A 23212-nucleotide genomic window follows, 5' to 3' on the forward strand; every position below is an offset into this window, starting at 1 on the left:
CTCCTCAGTAAAAGACACGTGACAGCCTGCTTGGAGTTTTCCAAAAGACAACTAAAGGACTCTCAGACCATGAGAAACAAGATTCTCTGGTCTGATGAAACCAAGATTTAACTCTTTGGCCTGAATGTCAAGCATCACGTCTGGAGGAAACCTGGCACCATCCCTACAGTGAAGCATGGTGGTGGCAGCATTATGCTGTGGGGATGTTTTTCAGGGGCAGGGACTGGGAGACTAGTCAGGATCGAGGCAAAAATGAACAGAGCAAAGTACAGAGAGATCCTTGATGTAAACCTGCTCCAGAGCGCTCAGGACCTCAGACTCGGGCGAAGTTTCATCTTCCAACAGGACAATGACCCAAAGCACACAGCCAAGACAACGCAGGAGTAGATTCGTGCTCTGAATGTCCTTGAGTGGCCCAGCCAGAGCCCGGACTTGAACCCGATTGAGCATCTCTTGAGAGACCTGAAAATAGCTGTGCAGCTACGCTCCCCATCTCAACTGACAGAGCTTGCGAGGATCTGCAGAAAGGAATGGGAGAAACTCCCCAAATACAGGTGTGCCAAGCTTGTAGCGTCAAGAAGACTTGAGGCTATAATCGCTTTCAAAGGTGCTTCAACAAAGTACTGAGTAAAGGGTCTGAATAATGATGTAATTTTAGCATGTAATTCTTGGTGGGGCAACCGAAGTTAGTTTGCAGGAGCCCGGCCAGCCACAAGTTGTCACTAGAGCAGGATGAGACAAGGACATCCCGACCGGCCAAACCCTCCCCTAACTTGGACGACCCTGGGCTAATTGTGTGCTGCATCATGGGTCTCCCGGTCACAGCTGGTTGTGACACAGCCTGGGATCGAACCAGGGGCAGCAGTGGCGCCTTAGTACTCATTGTTGAATTTGTGATTTCCAACTTGTTGTGTAATGTTTATGTCCAATGGCCGATGAGCACTGATACGTTTTATCTATATCTTGTCTGCATATGACAAGGATTGAAAAGGATTTGCCAGTAGATTGCCGACTTTATGCATGACGATGACTGCTTGTCTAGCTTGCTAGCTAAGATTTTGAAAGTATGATGTTGACATGATCAGTCCAATCAAAGCTACGGTAGATATAACATGATTTGACGTCATATTATCTGTGGCCAATGATCTTGAGCCTTCTTGGATGGCCACTTCTAATGTAACTCTATGGCAGCACCCAAGGGGCTTGAATATTCGAGCTCTACCCGTAGGTTTTACGGTGACGTAGTGTCCCCATGAGTGACAGAACACTGAGCCAATCACGGCGCAACAAGAAAACATTACCAACCCCTATGCTCCATATTTTTCGCTGGCTGCCCCATCACCACAGAAAGCACTGAGCTGGGCTGAAACATCTGCATTTTGGAACTGCCTTACTCAAAGAAAGCAAAAAAGAGAACATTTTTGTATGCAGCTTTATTAAAACTCAATGATTTTTTTACATTGTTTGCAAACTGTAATGTGACATGTATTAATGCCCAAATATGTATATATATTTTTTAGCTAAACGGAATGATGCGTCACCCATGGGTAAATGTGATATTTCCGTTTTGGGGGAGGGGGGGGGGGGGGGTTGCAAAAATTGATAAAAAACAGTTTTCGCTGTGTCATTATGGAGTACTGTGTGTAGATAGAAGGGGAAAAAACAATTTAATCAATTTTAGAATAAGGCTGTAACATAACAAAATGTGGAAAAAGTCATTACAAAAGTCATCAAATTTGCTGTGATGACTCAAATCCATCCTTTAATTTCTCCCCCTACAGTAATGGACACAGTATAATACACTTCAATTACAATCAAATATTGTATTTCTTACACAATGACAAATGGCAACCAGAGTTGAAAACAACAGTTTCGAAATAACTTTGATGACCAAAGTTTTGAAAATCTATTTACTAATTCAACCCTTATTGATTGAAATGCTCAAATATCTGGGAGGCGTTTGGGGAGGAACTAAATTGGTTTTAATGGATTTCATGGTGTGACAGTTCCTAGCCAGACTGTGTGACTGTGTGATTGACACACAAGTTGTGAGTGGCTGTAACCTCTGCCTCTGTCATGTTCTTAAGCTGTGCTCCATTGATCGAACATATTCAAGCTGCCACATCACATTGCCATAAGACTAGTGATGAACTCAGCATAAACTCTAATCATATCAAACAGCCCTCTATGAAATTCCACCCTCATAGGACCTATACCCATTCAATAGAAGCTATTGTTTACTCCGTGACAGACTGTTTCATTTACGTTATCAGCACAAATATAGGTTGCTACTGTAGGCTTTATTCAGAATAGGAATGAGTCACAAATAATATGTATTCATGTACCTTAAAATCAGCACTGTACAACGAACATTGCAAATGTCAAATAGTATAGTACAGTTTCTACACACACACAAAGCAACCACAACATACCCACACTCCTCTCCAGTGTGGGCAACCTCATGACTCCAACGTTCCTCATCAAGCATGGCCACTCCATCTCCATGGAGACACAGAGGGCATGTGTGCGGAAGTTTGGTACTGGACGTGAGAGATGAACGCAATTACAGCTTTTGAGAAGCAATTATATGTGCCATGTTGTGGCAAAGCCCCATAAATAACAGCACATCCACTGGTGCTTGTTCTGTGACGGAGGAATAATAAGGTTGAGAAAAGCTGTTGACTGTGTGGAAGGTTGCACGCTCCACGTGGCCTGCTGTGATGTCCAGGACCATTTTGCTCTGTTGTTCCATAAGAAAGAGGGTCAATCTGTTTGACAAAGGCTTAATGATATCAAACATGAGGACTATTTCTATGGGTTTGACACTGAGCTACAATACGGAAGCATGGAGATATAAAAAATAAAACAAGTCTGCTAAGAAGAATATGTTGGGCCTTTTGTCTGGTTTTTGTAAGACATACAGAAAATCGTATAAATGTAAATCTGCCAGCACTGGTGCTTGACTGCGTGAACCCCCCAAGTCCCTATATCCACGAGAGACCGGTGAGGGGTGGGGGGCACATTTAAATCAGAGTTCAGAAATGGTACAAGAAGACAAAGGGATAAATAATAATTTCCTAAATATAGACTGTGCCTGTGATTTCAGTGAGTGCTTGATAGTCTCGTTCGCCCCAGCTAAAGCACTTGATCTGCTGAGAAGGATGCTAAATAAGCAGCTTATGACACAAGCGCTAGCTAGCTTCCCCGGTCTATGGGGTGTTTGTCAGCGTAAGTAGTTATGCGAGTTAAACATCAAAGCACTCGGACCACGTTTCAATGTGGCAACACCACTTCCACCACCATCTAGCTAAAAGCCTAGGAAATTCCTTTAGTGTACGCAATGCCGGGACACAGAGACAGCATAGATGCATGCATGTATGAATATGGTTTGTCCTGTATTTTTCCTGCATGATTGATGGATCAGAGACTTACAATAACAAGAACACGCATATAAACATGTGAACGTTCGATGTGATGCTGCCTGCAGGCAAGCCAGGCTCCGGCATTCAGTAAGACCTCCCTGAGGATAGACCTTCCCTGGGGTTTTCCCATTAATGTCAGGCATAATTCCCTCCACAACATTCCCAACACATATCCAACCACCTCCCAACCCGCAGGACAACCTCTCGCAGGTGCCACAATGGTCTCAGTATATGCCAGCTGTTCACTCCTTTCGCAACATTCCCAACCTTTTCCAAATGCTCAGACAACCTACCATGGGTCCTTCCAATGTCCCTCTGATGTTTCCGGGGAAAGTGTCAGTTTTTCTCTCCATCCTTCTTGGATCGCCTGTCTGGTGTTTGCGCATTGTTTTTTTCCTCAAGGGATTGTGATCATTTTCTGAATGCAAATGAGGGTGCCTCTTGAAGGTAATAATCACCTGGGTTGCTCTCTTGCTCCGAACACATGAATAAGTAATTAAATGAAATCTAATTTCATTTACTTCATTTACAGAGCAGCTGAATCCAATTCCGCCTGCGTCCTCGGAGGAGGGCACCCGTATGACCCTCAGGTTTTTTAGGACTATTTAAAACATCACACAGAAATTAATATTTATTTCACCTTTATTTAACTTGGCAAGTCAGTTAAGAACAAATTCTTACTTTCAATGACGGCCTAGGAACAGTGGGTTAACTGCCTTGTTCAGGGGCAGAACGACAGATTTTTACCTTGTCAGCTCGGGATTCAATCTTACAACCTTTGGTTACCAGTCCAACGCTCTAACCACTAGGCTACCTGCATATGTGAAGAAATGTAGGGCATTTTGAATTCATGCCAAGATAACAAAGGAGAAATCGAGGCGATGGAGCTGAAAGCAGGAAACATAGTGAGGCATGACTCCATGGGGGGGTTTTAGACAAGCAGCTGCCATTCTGCATAATATTTAGATTGCATAGGAAACACAATAAAGGCTCAGGCTTTACTTGAATTGTTCTTCCTCTACTCGGTATGTCTCTTGCTATTCACTAACAGCCACGCTAGGATTTAAGATCAGTACATATTTTAACTTGAACCAACTTTCAAATATACAGTGTAGACTGACACATCTCAATTACATGTAAACTGGGGACACAGTAAGAAATGTATCTTGATTCATCCAGGTTATTTTCAAGAGATACTTGACCCTTTTAACCAACAACAAACCTCAGGGGTAAGTACAGTAACATAACAAAAGTGTGTAATTGACTATTTGCTGTTCTCAATAAAACACTGAAGACAACTCCTTTTAAAACCTTTTGTAAATCTCTTCCTTGCCCATCCAGTGGATACAGTCTCTGCAAGTCACCTGTGATATCAACCATGACGCCATCTTGGATTGGAGATCCAGGTTCTTGACTTGAAGATGCTCGTCACCACCGCTGACAGGTACACTACACTAGGGGTCGTGTGACTGTGTGACACAGACGATAGTTGGCAGTCGTGCCGGGCAAAACAGTTGAACTCTGGGAGCTCGACGTGAGAACAAGACCTTTCCCTCGGCTGTTTCCCCAGATATTTAAAGCACAGTCAACAGCCAAAAAACACCCTCACCGCTCCTGATTCACACTGGAATCACATGTTGTTTTTACAGTAGAGCAGAGCTGGGGCCAGGGCTGGGAAGTAATGTGGTGTAGCCTGTGGATATCAAAACAGTGGTACAGAGCACAGCAGCAGAGTATTTCAGTCATCTGCATTGTCAGCAGTCCTCTTCTGTCTCCAGAGGTGAACATTGTATTCTGAATATCAATGCATCATGCTTAGTTTAATCTGCTAATATAAAATAAAATCAAATTGTATTTGTCACATGCGCCGAATACAACTGTTGTAGACCTTACAGTGAAATGCTTACTTACAAGCTTTTAACCAACTATGCAGTTAAGAAAAATAAGAGTTAAGAAAAGATTTAATAAATAAACTGAAGTAAAAAAAAGAATAGAGTAATAATAAAATAAAACAACGAGGGTATATACAGGGGGCACCGGTACGAGTCAATGTGTGGAGGTACAGGTTAGTCGAGGTAATTGAGGTAATATTACATGTAGGTAGTGGTAAAGTGACTATGCATAGATAATAAACAGCGAATTATTCTAATATTGATCTGTCATCCAACTATCAATGCCTATCCAACCATCTTGCCATCCATGTTTTACCCATATATATCTGTGTCTTTCTGTCCCTAGCATGCAGCCTTCCACACAGTCAACAGCATACACGGAGACCATACACACACACACACACACACACACACACACACACACACACACACACACACACACACACACACACACACACACACACACACACACACACACACACACACACACACACGTCCTAAAGGAATACAACGAAGATGCCACATGGCTGCAAGCTTGTCACACCACCAGCATCTTCGTCAAAAGAGGGAACAGAGGGATGTGGTGTGTGTGTCTCTGGGACATGGCGTGTGTGCGTTTCTAATTGGGTGACGACTGACAAGCATCACAATCTCAAATTAAAGACAGGATAGAGGGACAGGTTTGGGGAAGATTATGTTTTCAGCTTCTAAACCACATTAGACCCACGCCCCAATCCCCTTTTCAATAATTCACTGAGCTATAATGAGGGTTGTGGATGTGAGCTGCCTTCCAGAGGAGGAGAAGGGTGATAGTCTGCATTCAAGCCCTGGGCGCCAACCTGGGCATGGTTAATGAAGACCCACAGCCTCTCAGGGTTCTCCTGGCACCATGGAGCTCTGCCTGGAGAAGGAGCCCTGAGCAGAGTCAAGCTGCAATTAAAAAGGCTGTCAGTGGATCTAAAGAAGGCTACCACTGTCACTACAGACCAACGTCAACACACACTGTACAGGAAGACAGGGACGGAGGAGACGGAGGGTATGGGAGGAGAACAGAGGGTATGATATATGAGGAAGAGGAAAAAGGGTACTAGTGAGGAGGGAGGTGTAGGAAGAGAAGAAAAGATCAGGAGAGGGTTTGGGGGAAAGGGGTGATTTTCCGAGCTACCTCTTGGCTTCAACCTGTCATCTAGGAACCATAGTGCCCTGGATACACCTCCTGTCAATCCCCAGGGTAAGGCTGCCATTGAGGCATGCAAGGAACCCCCAGTCTCTGACTAGACTACCTATGGGCTCCCAGTCTCTGACTAGGCTACCTATGGGCTCCCAGTCTCTGACTAGGCTACCTATGGGCTCCCAGTCTCTGACTAGGCTACCTATGGGCTCCCAGTCTCTGACTAGACTACCTATGGGCTCCCAGTCTCTGACTAGGCTACCTATGGGCTTCCAGTCTCTGACTAGGCTACCTATGGGCTTCCAGTCTCTGACTAGACTACCTATGGGCTCCCAGTCAAATAAGAGAAAAGCCTTCAGAAGATCCCCAAAAGCTCAGTAAAGTAACTGTTCACCAAAAATAATAAACAAAATCCAGTTGACATAAATAGTATTTAATTGATAATATACAGAATAGATATACAGCAGTTTTTCTTTGTATTTTCTCTGTCCTAGCAAACATACAGTCAGATGCATCATTAAGGGGAATGTGTAGCGTAATCAGTTATTTTGTAGAAAGGGTGAGGGAGAGAAAAATAAAATGAGAGAGAGAGAGAGAGACAGAGAGAGAGAGGGATGGAGAGTGAGAAAAAAGAGAGAGAGATTGTGTGCAGGGTCTGCCGAGTGTGGCTCCCCTGACGGCTGTCGGACAAGGTCGGCTCCCCTCCTCATCGCTCCTCCTTCCTCGCCCTCTTCTCCGTCACTCTGTGATGAGTCCAGTCGTCGGTCCAGTGTGTGGTCTGTCTAGAGCAGGATATGGTATTTGAGTGCGCGGGGGACCCTGTTGATGACCAGTCTGCCATCGTAGCTGAGAGAGGCAAAGAGCCATGGGTCTGCTGAGGACCACTCTACTGCGTACACACTGTCCTCATGCTCCTCATAGGTAGAGATGATACTGTCCTGCAGGGGCTCCTTGCTCCTAGAACACACACATGTACACACCGATTCACACACACAAATTCATGCACACGCGTGCGATCACACACACAGTGTGAAAAGGGAGTTGAATAGGGAGAGTTTTTATTTTTGAGACAGTAGATCAGCTTTAATACTGCAGACAGATAGTCGTTTCCATCAACGTAATTGTCTGCATCATTTCCAATCCCCCATATACAGCGCATTCGGAAAGTTTTCAGACCCATTCACTTTTGCCACATTTTGTTAAATTACAGCCTTATTCAAAATAGATTAAATATAATTTGTTTTCATCATCCCACACACAATACCCCATAATGACAAAGCGAAAAGAAAAAAAAGATTTTATTTTGCAAACTGAGCTCAGGTGCATCCTGTTTCCATTGATCATCCTTGAGATGTTTCTACAACTTGAATGGAGTCCACCTGTGGTCAATTCAATTGATTGGACATGATTTGGAAAGAACACACCTGTCTATATAAGGTCCCACAGTTGACAGTGCATGTCAGAGCAAAAACCAAACACAGGCTTGTGTCGAGGCACAGATCTGGGGAAGGGTACCAAAAAATGTCTGCAGCATTGAAGGTCCCCAAGAACACAGTGGCCTCCATCATTCTTAAATGGAAGAAGTTTGAAACCACCAAGACTCTTTCTAGAGCTGGCCGCCCAGCCAAACTGAGCAATCGGGGGAGAAGGGCCTTGATCGGGGAGGTGACAAAGAACCCAATGGCCACTCTGACAAAGCTCCAGAGTTCCTCTGTGGAGATGGGAGAACCTTCCAAAAGGACAACCATCTCTGCAGCACTCCACCAATCAGGCATTTATGGTAGAGTGGCCAGACAGAAGCCACTCCTCAGTAAAAGGCACATGTCAGCCAGCTTGGCGTTTGCCAAAAAGCACCTAAAGAACTCTCAGACCATGAGAAACAAGATTCTCTGGTCTGATGAAACCAAGAAAGAACTCTTAAGCCTGAATGCCAAGCGTCACGTCTGGAGGAAACCTGGCACCATCCATGGAGGTGGCAGCATCATGCTGTGGGGATGGTTTTTAGCAGCAGGGACTGGGAAACTAGTCAGGATCGAGGGAAAGATGAATGGAGCAAAGTACAGAGAGATCCTTGATGAAAACCTGCTGCAGAGTGCTCAGGACCTCAGACTGGGGTGAAGTTTCACCTTCCAACAGGGCAACGACCCTAACCACACAGACAAGACAACGCAGGAGTAGCTTCGGGACAAGTCTCTGAATGTCCTTGAGCGGCTCAGCCAGAGCCTGGACTTGAACCTGATCGAACATCCCTGGAAAGACCTGAAAATAGCTGTGCAGTGACGCTCCGCATTCAACCTGACAGAGCTTGAGAGCATCTGCAGAGAAGAATGGGAGAAACTCCCCAAATACAGGTGTGCCAAGCTTGTAGTGTCATACTCAATTCCTCGCAGGGAACAGCCTTCTCAGAACAAGAATAGACTGACGAATTTCAGTAGAAAGGTCTTTTTTTCTGGACATTTTGAGCCTGTAATCGAACCCACAAATGGTGATGCTCCAGATACTCAACTAGTCTAAAGAAGGCCAATTGTATTGCTTCTTTAAACAGGACAACAGTTTTCAGCTATGCTAACATAATTGCAAAAGGGTTTTCTAATGATCAATTAGCCTTTTAAAATGACAAACTTGGATTAGCTAACACAACATGCCGTTGGAACACAGGAGTGATGGTTGCTGATTCCATTAAAAATCAGCCGTTTCCAGCTACAATAGTCATTTACAACATTAACAATGTCTACACTGTATTTCTGATCAATTTGATGTTATTTTAATGGACAAAAAATGTGCTCTTCTTTCAAAAACAAGGACATTTCTAAGTGACCCTAAACTTTTGAACGGTAGTGTATTTTTATATATTTTCTTTTATAATTTTCCCCTAACCCTACCACCCCTCCCCTAAACTAATGTACAACAACACTTAGGCTTCACCCAGCGTATACACACAGTTGAAGTCGGAAGTTTACATACACCTTAGCCAAATACATTCAAACTCAGTTTTTCACAATTACTGACATTGAATCCTAGTAAAAATTCCCTGTCTTCGGTCTGTTAGGATCACCATTTTATTTTAAGAATGTGAAATGTCAGAATAATAGTGGAGAGAATTATTTCTTTCAGCTTTTATTTATTTCATCACATTCCTAGTGGGTCAGAAGTTTACATACACTCAATTAGTATTTGGTAGCATTGCCTTTAAATTGTTTAACTTGAGTCAAACGTTTCAGGTAGCCTCCTCAAGCTTCCCACACTAAGTTGGGTGAATTTAGGCCATTTTCTCCTGACAGAGCTGGTGTAACTGAGTCAGGTTTGTAGGCCTCCTTAATCGCACACACTTTTTCAGTTCTGCCCACAAATTTTCTATAGGATTGAGGTCAGGGCTTTGTGATGGCCACTCCAATACCTTGAATTTGTTGTCCTTAAGCCATTTTGCCACAACTTTGGAAGTATGCTTGGGGTCATTGTCCATTTGGAAGACCTATTTGCGACCAAGCACCCCCACAACATTATGCTGCCACCCCGTGCTTCACGGTTGGGATGGTGTTCTTCAGCTTGCAAGCCTCACCCTTTTTCCTCCAAGCATAACGATGGTCATTATGGCCAAACAGTTCTAATTTTGTTTCATCAGACCAGAGGACATTTCTCCAAAAAGTATGTTCTTTGTCCCCATGTGCAGTTGCAAAATGTAGTCTGGCTTTTTTTGTGGCAGTTTTGGAGCAGTGGCTTCTTTATTGCTGAGCGGCCATTCAGGTTATGTCGATATAGGACTCGTTTTACTGTGGATATAGATACTTTTGTACCTGTTTCCTCCAGAATCTTCACAAGGTCCTTTGCTGTTGTTCTGGGATTGATTTGCACTTTTCGCACCAAAGTACGTTCATCACTAGGAGACAGAGCGCGTCTCCTTTCTGAACGGTATGATGGCTGCATGGTCCAATGGTGTTTATACTTGCGTACTATTGTTTGTACAGATGAACGTGTTACCTTCAGGCGTTTGGAAATTGCTCCCAAGGATGAACCAGACTTGTGGAGGTCTACAATTGATTTTCTGAAGTCTTGGCTGATTTATTTTGATTTTCCCATGATGTCAAGCGAAGAGGCACTGAGTTTGAAGGTAGGCCTTGAAATACATCCACAGGTACACATCGAACTGACTCAAAGTATGTCAATTAGCCTATCAGAAGCTTCTAAAGCCATGACATAATTTTCTGGAATTTTCCAAGCTGTTTAAAGGCAGTCAACTTAGTGTATGTAAACTTCTGACCCACTGGAATTGTGATACAGTGAAATAATCTGTCTGTAAACAATTGTTGGAAAAATGACTCCGGTCATGCACAAAGTAGATGTCCTGACCGACTTGCCAAAACTATAGTTTGTTAACAAGAAATTTTTGGAGTGGTTGAAAAACAAGTTTTAATGACTCCAACCTAAGTGTATGTAAATGTCTGACTTCAACTGTAGTATACACATTTTACGGACTCAGTATATTTGATATTAGTTATCTTGTTGTTTTTAGTCCACCCTTCAGCTACACTAAACCCCTTCCCTTCTATCTCTGGACACCATCCAATTTTGATTTCTATTTGGACAAGGCTACCGACACAAACACACACACACACACACACACACACACACACACACACACACACACACACACACACACACACACACACACACACACACACACACACACAAAAGGTCTAGTTACATTACTCATAACCTCCACTCATAGTCTCTATGTTTCTGTTCAAGGCCTGGTTGTGACAACACCAGGTACAGTACTCCTCTACCCTGGCTTCCTTTACACACAATAGGCTATTTATTGCACTCTCAGAAAAAAGGGTATGGTTTGGCTACAGTATTGTTCCCTGGGGTAGAAAAGATCTAAATACACAATGTACCTTCAGAGGTGGACATAAGGATCTCACATGATACTGTTCGGTACCTTTCAGGGTACATGTGTGGATAGTATAATGGTACATTATTTTTGTACTCAATATTTTAAATATGAAGGTACAATCATTGGAGGTGTGGCTTAGTGGGGGTGTGGCTTTCAGTTAGTTATTTTTGGCCACCTGGGAGTGGAAGTGTTGGACCAGTTTAAGTGGTCTATGGCAGTGTTAATTAAAGTGTGAGGATGTACGCTGCCAGGTCTGGAGTCTTTATAAAGGCTTGCATAAGAGTATATGACAATAAAGAGCTGTAATTAATACTGCAGCGAGCTTAATGCAACAATGGGGAACCTAGTCAAGAGGTTGGCGTAATGGTTAAGGTGTTTGACAGTCGCTGGACCCTGGTTCCAGTCCCGGTCAGGGCTACTGAAATTGCTACATTGGTGTCAGAAGTGAGATGGCGAAGAGGTGTGTACAAGTGAGGGACTTTATATTGAGAAAAGGAAAATATTTTGCCACTTAAAAGGAACAAACGGTGGTACCCTAAAAAGGTAAACACTTGTGGCTCTTAAGGTACAAACTGCAAGAGGACAATGATGCACTTCTAACAAATGGTACAATGGACATAACTACTACAGTGACCAGCGTTTGTACCCCTTTAAGTACAATTTGGTCACTTTTTTTCTGAGAGAGTGCATGCTATTCACAACGTGTAGTGACAGTTATTTGGCACAGAAATGGAACCATCACAAAATAGGGCATGGCACAAATTGGTGAAGTTCAAGACCAGAGAACTAGGATCAGAGCACGAACTCTAGATTGCATTGATAAAATAATCATAATGATTAGTAACTGTTGCATTGAAAATCCGATGAAAGATTATGACAGTGGACAGTTATGGTTGAGATTGGTCCAGTATGGCTATAAGGGGGGACAGACCTGGACAAATATGTCAGAAAGTGGACAGTGTTGACAGTCATGACTAAGTGGACAGATATGGCATAGAGGTTATGACTTAGTGTCCATACTTCTCGTCCTGGTGGTTGTCCTCTCCGTCGCTGAGGTCATCGTCATCCACCAGGTGACCGAAGGGCTCGGAGGAGATGGACACCATGTTGGACAGAATCACCCTGCTGTCACTGCTGCCGGTCAGCACCAGCTGATCATGAGAGTGGTTGTAGCGAACGCTCCACACCCTGGGTGGTGGGCACACACACACACACACACAAAGAGAATCAGTGAATGGGTGTTTTTAATCCATCTATATATCCTCTCTTTCCTTTTGTCTCCTCAGTCCATGTACGTGTGTGGTAATTGAGATGGATCTGGGCTTTGTTTCCCTGCTGCTTAGTTTGTACTGCCGTGAGGTGTTGTGTAATTATGGTTAGCTAATAAAGGTAATCATTCTGTAAACTCCTAAGCCGTCTCTCTCCTGCACTCTCTTTTCCTTCTTTCACTTGCTGTCCTTCCCTCCCAATCACTATATCCTCTCTCTCTATCTCTGTCTCTCTCTCTCAAAGCCTAGGGCAGAGCTCAGTGGTGGAGCTCCTCAGAGAGGGATTGAAGGATAACTGGGCTGTTGACATAAAATCTGGCTCAGCGCACCCTTTCCCTGCGTTCGGCTAATCTTCTTCCCTCCTGAAAAATAGTTCCTAATACCCAGAGCCCCGAGGACCTCGGAGCTCTGCTCAGAAATCACACACTGTAGCATACTATCAGAATGGGATCACATCTACACTGGATACATTTGGCCAGTCTACTGTATGTATGTATGTATGTATGTATGTATGTGTGCATGTGTGTGTGTGGTTTGGGGGAGTGAGAGGGGTTGTATGGTGAATGTGTGTTTGTGTGTGTGTGTACAGTAATGCAATGTACTTAATCTCAGAATGTATGTTAGTAGCAGCAACAAACTTCTCCACAGTCATTATCTATTCAGCTCACACCACAGAGAGAAAGAGACAGAGCGTGTCTCTACACACACACACACACACACACACACACACACACACACACACACACACACACACACACACACACACACACACACACACACACACACACACACACACACACACACACACAGGTCTGAATACTGCAGTGCACTGTGTTCAGCTACTTACATAGCCCTGAGCACTGCAGCTCATCACAGAATAGCTACAGTAACCCACACCTGAACACGGCAGTGCAATGTACTTAACCATCACCGAATGTATGTTTGTAGCAGCAACAAACTTCTCTTCATACAGTGACACACACATTGTGACAGGGTCAGTATAAAATAAGCTAAAAGCACACATATATCAACGGAATATGACTGTTTTGCAAACTGATGCTAATTGGTAGGAATGTTGTTCATGTTCTCAAATCAAATCAAATTTGATTTGTCACATACACGTGGTTAGCAGATGTTAATGCGAGAGTAGCGAAATGCTTGTGCTTCTAGTTCCAACCTAACAATTTCACAAAACTACCTTATACACACAAGTGTAAAGGAATGAATAAGAATATGTACATAAAAATATATGAATGAGTGATGGCCGAACTGCAAGGTAAGATGCAGTAGATGGTATAGAGTACAGTATATACATATGAGATGAGTAATGTAGGGTATGTAAACATTATATAAAGTGGCATTGTTTAAAGTGGCTAGTGATACATTTATTACATCCATTTTTCCATTATAAAAGTGGCTAGAGTTGAGTCAGTATGTTGGCAGCAGCCACTCAATGTTAGTGATGGCTGTTTAACAGTCTGATGGCCTTGAGATAGAAGCTGTTTTTCAGTCTCTCGGTCCCCGATTTGATGCACCTGTACTGACCTCGCCTTCTGGATGATAGCGGGGTGAACAGGCAGTGGCTCGGGTGGTTGTTGTCCTTGATGATCTTTTTGGCCTTCCTGTGACATCGGGTGGTGTAGGTGTCCTGGAGGGCAGGTAGTTTGCCCCCGGTGAAGCGTTGTGCAGACCTCACTACCCTCTGGAGAGCCTTACGGTTATGGGCAGAGCAGTTGCCGTACCAGGCGGTGATACAGCCCGACAGGATGATCTCGATTGTGCATCTGTAAAAGTTTGTGAGTGTTTTTGGTGACAAGCCGAATTTCTTCAGCCTCCTGAGGTTGAAGAAGCTATATGTGGATATGTGGTTTCCAGTTTACATAGAGTCGAATGAAGTTCTTTCAGGGCCGTCGATGTGTCTAGTTGGGGGGGAATATACACGACTGTGATTATGATCGAAGAGAATTCTCTTGGTAGATAATGCGGTCGGTATTTGATTGTGAGGAATTCTAAGTCAGGTGAACAAAATGACTTGAGTTCCTGTATGTTGTTATGATCACACCACGTCTCGTTAATCATAAGGCATACTACCCCGCCCTTCTTCTTACCAGAGAGATGCTTGTTTCTGTCGGCGCGATGCGTGAAGAAACCAGGTGGCGGTACCGACTCCGATAGCGTGTCCCGAGTGAGCCATGTTTCCGTGAAACAAAGAACGTTACAATCTCTGATGTCTCTCTGGAAGGCAACCCTTGCTCGGATTTCGTCTACCTTGTTGTCAAGAGACTGGAAATTGGCGCGTAGTATGCTCGGGAGCGGTGCGCGATGTGCCCGTCTACTGAGCCTGACCAGAAGACCGCTCCGTCTGCCCCTTCACCGTTGTTTTGGGTCACCGGCTGGGATCCGATCCATTGTCCTGGGTGGTGGGTCAAACAGAGGATCCGCTTTGGTCGTAATGTTGGTGAGTTGACGTTGCTTATATCCAATAGTTCCTCCCGACTGCATGTAATAAAACCTAAGATTTCCTGGGGTAACAATGTAAGAAATAACACATAAAAAAACAAAACACTGCATAGTTTCCTAGGAACGCGAAGCGAGGCGGCGCCGGAAGTATAGCTGTTCTGTTGGTTGTGCAAAGATGGTTTGAGGCTATAAGTACAATGGTACCGTTGAAGTCGGAAGTTTACATACACTTAGGTTGGAGTCATTAAAACTCGTTTTTCAACCACTCCACAAATTTCTTGTTAACAAACTAGTTTTGGTAAGTCGGTTGGGATCTACTTTGTGCATGACCGGAGTCATTTTTCCAACAATTGTTTACAGACAGATTATTTCACAGTATCACAATTCCAGTGGGTCAGAAGTTTACATACACTAAGTTGACTGTGCCTTTAAACAGCTTGGAAAATTCCAGAAAATTATGTCATGGCTTTAGAAGCTTCTGATTGACATAATTTGAGTCAATTGGAGGTGTACCTGTGGATGTATTTCAAGGCCTACCTTCAAACTCAGTGCCTCTTTGCTTGACATCATGGGAAAATCAAAATAAATCAGCCAAGACCTCAGAAAAAAAATTGTAGACCTCCACAAGTCTGGTTCATCCTTGGGAGCAATTTCCAAACTCCTGAAGGTACCACGATCATCTGTACAAACAATAGTACGCAAGTATAAACACCATGGGACCACGCAGCCGTCATACAGCTCAGGAAGGAGACGCGTTCTGTATCCTAGAGATGAACGTATTCTGGTGCGAAAAGTGCAAATCAATCCCACAACAACAGCAAAGGACCCTGTGAAGATGCTGGAGGAAACAGGTACAAAAGTATCTTTATCCACAGTAAAACGAGTCCTATATCGACATAACATGAAAGTCCGCTCAGCAAGGAAGAAGCCACTGCTCCAAAACCGCCATAAAAAAAGCCAGACTACGGTTTGCAACTGCACATGGGGACAAAGATCGTACTTTTTGGGGAAATGTCCTCTGGTCTGATGAAACAAAAATAGAACTGTTTGGCCATAATGACCATCATTATGTTTGGAGGAAAAAGGGGGAGGCTTGCAAGCTGAAGAACACCATCCCAACCGTGAAGCACGGGGTGGCAGCATAATGTTGTGGGGGTGCTTTGCTGTAGGAGAGACTTATGTGGATATATTGAAGCAACATCTCAAGACATCAGTCAGGAAGTTAAAGCTTGGTTGCAAATGGGTCTTCCAAATGGACAATGACCCCAAGTATACTTCCAAAGTTGTGGCAAAATGGCTTAAGGACAACAAAGTCAAGGTATTGGAGTGGCCATCACAAAGCCCTGACCTCAATCCCATAGAACATTTGTGGGCAGAACTGAAAAAGCGTGTGCGAGCAAGGAGACCTACAAACCTGACTCAGTTACACCAGCTCTGTCAGGAGTAATGGGACAAAATTCACCCAACTTATTGTGGGAAGCTTGTGGAAGGCTACCTGAAACATTTGACCCAAATTAAACAATTTAAAGGCAATGCTACCAAATACTAATTGAGTGTATGTAAACTTCTGACCCACTGGGAATGTGATGAAAGAAATAAAAGCTGAAAGAAATAATTCTCTCCACTATTATTCTGACATTTCACATTCTTAAAAGAAAGTGGTGATCCTAACTGACCTAAGACAGGGAATTTTTACTATTTTATTAAATGTTATTTTATTTTATTAAATGTCAGGAATTGTGAAAAACTGAGTTTAAATGTATTTGGCTAAGGTGTATGTAAACTTCCGACTTCAACTGTATATCTGATATGTGTGTGTGTGTGTGTGTGTGTTTGTGCGTGCATGTCCTGTGTGTGTGTACAGTGTGACAGGTGCCCACCAGTGAGAGTGCTCCTCCAGGCTCTTGACTGGCTCGTTGATGTTTCTCACGTCCCAAAATTTGACCTTGCAGTCGTCCCCACAGCTGGCCAGGTAGTACTGTTTGTTGGGATTGAAGTCAAGGTCTCGAACCAGCTGCCCATGAGCATTCTCTATACAGTAGATCTGACTGGAAAAGAGAGTGAATGGGATGAGGGGGGAGGAGAGAGGGAATGAGAGAGAGAGAGAGAGAGAAAAGAGGGTGAGGAGAAGGGTGAGAAAAAGAGGGGAATGATGTGAGAGAGAGAAAGAGAGAGTGAACGCCACAGCAACCCTGATGACATAAATCATGGAGAGAAGCCTGTAGTGGTACTATACACTAGGTGAAGGCCAGACCGTATTTCCTGTCCTATAAAAGCCTGACGTGTAATAAAGCCAGGAGTCACAACCACACACAGCCTTGGCTTCCTGATCCTGCTCGTCCCGGCTGGGGAGAGGTCAGTGTTAAGGCACGAGGAAAGAAATGAGAGAGCAAAGAAGAGAGGAGAGACTTTTCCGCTTCAGATTATGTTCATGTTGTAAACCTACTCTCTTCTCTACTCCTCCACAGGACCCTGTATCCTTCCTCTCATCTCCTCTTCTGTCCTCTCCTCCCCTTCCCCAGTCCTTCCTACCTCTCATCCGCTTTTCCCCCACTCCACCCCTCCGATCATCTTTCCTCCCTCTCCTGCTGTGATGACTGAAGAGGAACCAGGGCGGTCTATTGAACAGCGTTAGACCCAGTGTTCTCTGCTCCCCTCTCTCCTCCACCAGACACCATCTACCCTGCTGATCTCATTATACAAATAACATGCTAATTAAAAATCTCATTAAAAAGGGAGGGAAAAGAAAATATCCTGAGGGATCCAATGAGATCAGGATGACGGTTTGTATGGCTCTATGACTATATGGTTTGTAAGGTTCTGCCACTGGACCTCAGCAAACTGGATGAGACCAGACTGGGACTTCACAGAGGGCCCAGACACTGGCAGCAGCTCCTTCCTCTAACCAAACAAAATTACAACACTCTTTAATCTTGTGACTTTAAAATGACTTGAGTGTGTGGAGTCACTTTGCTGTCGAGTGCACAATCTGCTCACCATTGACTGCCTCGGCATGACCTCTGGCCAGGGGTTTGACAGTGTGTGTGTGTGCTGTGTCGTAAACTCTGTCCTCCATGGAATAGGACGCGCGGGGGAAATGGAGCAGGAAATTGGGTTAGTTTCGGTGCTTCCAGAATGCTTCTGAGCACCCCACTTCACTCCCTCCACTCGGCAAATATGAAATGGGGATCCTGAGCAAAGCCTGGCTGGAACCCTCCTCACAAAGTATTAAGGATTATATGCCTTCCTAGCCTAAGCCTGCGGACACAGTGAAACCAAATCGAAACTCATCCTCCTTTACGTCAGTGAGGGCCAGAACAATCTACCCCACACACACACACACACACACACACACACACACACACACACACACACACACACACACACACACACACACACACACACACACACACACACACACACACACACACACACACACACACAGTTAAGGGGTTACCATTAATTTGACAGTAATTTACAGGCAGCTCTGTGGCAAGTAAAATTCTGTATTTAATATTAGTACACAGGGGCAAAACTTTCACTGGGGACGGGGCGGGGGTCATGTCACCCCCACATTCTTAAACTGCATTTTTGTCACCCCCGGTTTTATCATTGCCCTGTGATACAAAAAAAAGCGTCATCGGTGTGTGTAAGGACCATGCGGACGCCTCAGAGCAGAGCGGTCAGGTAGGCTGTCTGGCTGTGTCAGCCAGCTAGATTTAGAACCGCCCGGACACCACCACAGAGCGTTTGGACAGGCTGTGAGAAGGCAATGCTTCTGAAAGGCTGGCTTAGAACTGGCAAGGGACAGTTGAACAGATGCAGCTGCTGACGATGTGGATGTGTTGCACTCTTTCTCTGAGTTGTAAAAGCAAGCAGTGCAGATACTGGCTACCCTTTTTTTTTTTTTTTTGGGGGGGTGGATCAGCTTAATATTGCGGAAAGAATGTTGTTTCCAATGTAATTGTCTGCATCATTTCCAATCCCCCATATTTTTTGGGGTAAATATATATATCCATTCACGTATGCATACATATACACATATATACATACACATACCTACATAGACATACATACTTTTTTTTAAAGAGTATACCTTTATTATTATTACCTGCAAACCCTACCACCGATCCCCCAATTGGAGTAAACTGATAAACATTTCTGTTTTTACCTTCAATTTATACATCTTATACACATTTACAGACACAGTCTACTTTATAATAGTTCTCTCTTGTTTGTTCTTAGTCCTTCCTCTATTTCTGTTGTCCATCCAGTTTGATTTCCACTTGTAACTGTGCTATTTCACAATAGCTCCGCACCTATACACATTTCACAGATCCCGTATGCCCTACATTGTTTATCTTGTTATTAGTCCCACCCTTCAGCTCCACTCAACCTTTCCCATCTATCTTCCAACATCATCCATTTCGGATTTTTATTTGCCATATATTTTTCAGCTGTGCTGTGATGCTTCACAAAAGATTTGAATCTTCCTATTCTCATAGCTTCCACGGATTGTAAATTAAAAATAAACATTTTTGCTAAAATAATTATTATATTATTGATTGATTGACTATGGCTTTTCAAATCCCCCAGTATTGCTATCTGTAGCGTTAGTTCTACGCAAATGTTGCAATTCTTCAACCATTCCTGGACCTGTGACCAAAAACGAGCTACATGCGGACAATACCAAAATAAATGGTCTAATGACTCTGCCTCCTCACAGCAGAATCTACAGAGCTGAGAAGATTGTATCCCCCATATATATAACATTCTATTAGTTGCAAGAATTTTGTACAATAATTTAAATTGAAAAATTCGAAGTTTTGAATCCGGCGTTGTTTTGCGTATCAATTCATAAACCATGTGCCATGGAATGGGTACATCGAAAATCTCTTCCCAACTATTTTGCAATTTATATGGCACAGCTGTAAGTTTTTTGGTCCTTAAATGAAATTGGTATATGTTTTTATTTATCACACTTTTCTTTAACCATTTATGTTCTTTAATATAAGGCCGACATACAAGTTCCTTACTTTTATCCCCTTCCACCTGCCTCTTCCATTTTTGTGGTAATGCTGCAATTAATTGGTTGTAATTTTGGGTAGAGCAGACATTTCCATATGTCTGTGTTAGCTGCATGTGTGACATTACTCCACCAGTCCTATTTATGATATCATTCACAAAAATTATACCTTTTTTAAACATTTCTTCGATAAATACAGTTTTTTTATCAATTACTATATTTGAATTTAACCACAAGATTTGTTGTACTATTTGTTCCGTCCTTTCAGGTGGATTAAACTGAAATTGCAACCAACTTTCTAAGGCTTGTTTAAAAAATAAAGATATTTTGGAGATTATTTCCTTTTCAAGCAACCGAAAGTGAGCAGGTGTAATCTGAATAAAGGGAAAAAGGCCCTTCTTGAACATAGGATGAGACATTCGTACCAATCTACTAGAGAACCAGTTTGGATTTAAGTATAACTTTTGTATGACTGATGCCTTTAGTGAGAGGTCTAATGCTTTAATATTTAATAATTTCTGCCCTCCGAATTCATATTCGTTATATAAATAGGCCCTTTTAATTTTATCTGGCTTGCCGTTCCAAATAAAATTGAATATTTTTTGTTCATATAATTTAAAAAGCAGGTCACTAGGTGTAGGCAAAACCATAAGCAAATAGGTAAACTGTGATATGATTAAAGAGTTAATCAGGGTGATTTTCCCACAAATAGACAGGTATTTTCCTTTCCATGGTAGCAAGATCTTATCTATTTTTGCTAACTTTCTATAAAGATTTATTGGAGTGAGATCATTTCTTTCTTTTGGGATTTGTATACCGAGTATGTCCACATCACCGTCAGACCATTTAATTGGTAAACTACATGGCAATGTAAAATGTGTATTTTTTAGTGATCCAATACGTAATATGGTACATTTATCATAATTTGGTTTTAATCCAGAGAGGATAGCAAATGTATCTAGATCCTCTAAGAGGCCGTGGAGAGATTCTAGTTGTGGTTTTAAAAGAAAACATGAATCATCAGCGTACAATGACACCTTAGTTTTTAGGCCCTGGATTTCTAATCCCTTAATATTAATGTTTGATCTAATTTTAACAGCTAACATTTCGATGGCAATAATAAATAGATATGCCGATAGTGGACAACCTTGTTTTACTCCTCTAGATAGTTTAAAACTTTCTGAGATGTAGCCATTATTTACTATTTTACACCTAGGGTTACTATACATAATTTTTACCCATTTTATAAGAGATTCCCCAAAATTGAAATATTCTAGGCATTTATATATAAACTCCAGTCGTACTTTATCAAAAGCCTTTTCAAAATCAGCTATGAAAACCAGGCCTGGTGTCCCCGATATTTCATAGTGTTCTATTGTTTCCAGTACTTGCCTTATATTATCTCCAATGTATCGTCCATGTAAAAAACCTGTCTGATTAGGATGAATAATATCTGACAAAACTTTTTTTATTCTATGCGCCAAGCATTTTGCTAGGATTTTTGCATCACAACACTGAAGTGTAAGAGGTCTCCAATTTTTTAAATGGACTGGATCTTTATATATACCACTTGGGTCCTGTTTCAGTAATAATGATATCACACCTTCTTGTTGCGTGTCTGATAATCTATCATTTATATAGGAATGGTTAAAACAAGCTAATAGTGGTCCTTTGAGTATATAAAAAAAATGTTTGTATACTTCCACTGGTATGCCATCCAGTCCTGGAGTTTTCCCATCCTTAAAGGCCCCAATTGCATCAAGTAGTTCCTCCTCTGTAATTAGGCCTTCACATGAGTCTTTCTGTACAGATGTTAATTTTACATTATTATTAGGGAAAAAATCCATACAATTAGTTTCAGTTAGTGGAGATGGAGGAGCCTGAAACGAAAATATATTCTTAAAGTACTTTACTTCCTCTTTCAAAATATCATTTGGTGAATCATGCGTGACTCCATCATTTGTAACAAGTTTTAATACGTTTTTTTTGGTAGCATTTCTATATTGAAGATTGAAAAAGAATTTGGTGCATTTTTCCCCATATTCCATCCAGTTAGCTTTATTTTTGTAATATATTACACTGGATCTTTCTTGAATAAGTTCCTCCATTTCTTTTTGTTTTTCCTCTAACTTATTCTGTGCCTCTACGGTACCGTTTTTATTGTTATCTAACTGTACTGTTAGTCCTTCAATTTCCTTTGTTAATATGGACTCTTTTGATCGAAATTGCTTTTGTTTTATAGATGAGTACTGAATTGCATGGCCTCTAAAGGCACACTTAAAAGTGTCCCATACAATATGGGGATCTGCTGTACCTATGTTATGTCTAAAAAAGTCAGTTATAAATTCTTCTGTCCTAGTTCTAAACAATTTATCATCTAGTAGGCTTTGATTAAATTTCCAATATCCTCGCCCACGTGGAAATTCTGTAAGAGTAATATATATGCCAATTATGTGATGGTCCGACCGCATTCTGTCCCCTATCAAACACTTTTTAACTTTTGGTGCCAGAGAGAATGATATAAGAAAGTAGTCAAGGCGACTAGCTTGATTAAGCCTCCGCCATGTATATCTCACTAGGTCAGGGTATTTAAGTCTCCATATATCCACTAATTCCAATATATCCATGACATTCCTGATTTCCTTAAGTGCCTGAGGGTGATAGTTTGTAGTGTGATTTCCTTTCCGGTCCATAGAGGTATTTAAGACCGTATTAAAATCTCCCACTATAATAATAGAGTCTAGTGTTGCTTGTAGAGTTGATACATTCTTATATATATTGTCAAAGAAGCTTGGATCATCATTATTCGGACCGTATAGGTTAATAAGCCATATATGTTTATTGTCCAATAACATATTTAAAATGATCCATCTACCTTGAGGATCTGTTTGGACAAGTTGCACATTTGGATCAAAGTTATTATTAATTAAAACCATCACCCCTTTTGAATTTCTTTGCCCATGGGAGAAATATATTTCGCCCCCCCAGTTCTTTTTCCACAAAACTTCATCTAAAACTGTTGAATGGGTTTCCTGTAAACAGTAGATATTATAATCCTTCTCTTTTAGCCAGGTAAATA

At 42.3% G+C, this 23212-nt stretch overlaps 1 protein-coding gene across 1 annotated transcript in view; it reads right to left on the bottom strand.

Moving 5' to 3' along the window:
• Positions 1-6902: 6902 nt before the first annotated feature.
• The window catches only part of LOC139530664 (EARP-interacting protein homolog), a 94559-nt gene continuing 78249 nt past the window's right edge, over positions 6903-23212 (bottom strand). Inside the window, exons 7-9 of the mRNA XM_071327258.1 lie at positions 16988-17155; positions 12400-12567; positions 6903-7442 (exon numbers count right to left, since the gene is read on the bottom strand). Of these exons, the coding sequence (XP_071183359.1) occupies positions 7268-7442; positions 12400-12567; positions 16988-17155 (511 nt within the window). The 3' untranslated portion in view covers positions 6903-7267. The remainder of the gene's footprint in view (positions 7443-12399; positions 12568-16987; positions 17156-23212) is intronic.

The sequence above is a fragment of the Salvelinus alpinus genome, chromosome 9 (assembly GCF_045679555.1).
Source record: "Salvelinus alpinus chromosome 9, SLU_Salpinus.1, whole genome shotgun sequence".
In the NCBI taxonomy this organism is placed as follows: domain Eukaryota; kingdom Metazoa; phylum Chordata; class Actinopteri; order Salmoniformes; family Salmonidae; genus Salvelinus; species Salvelinus alpinus.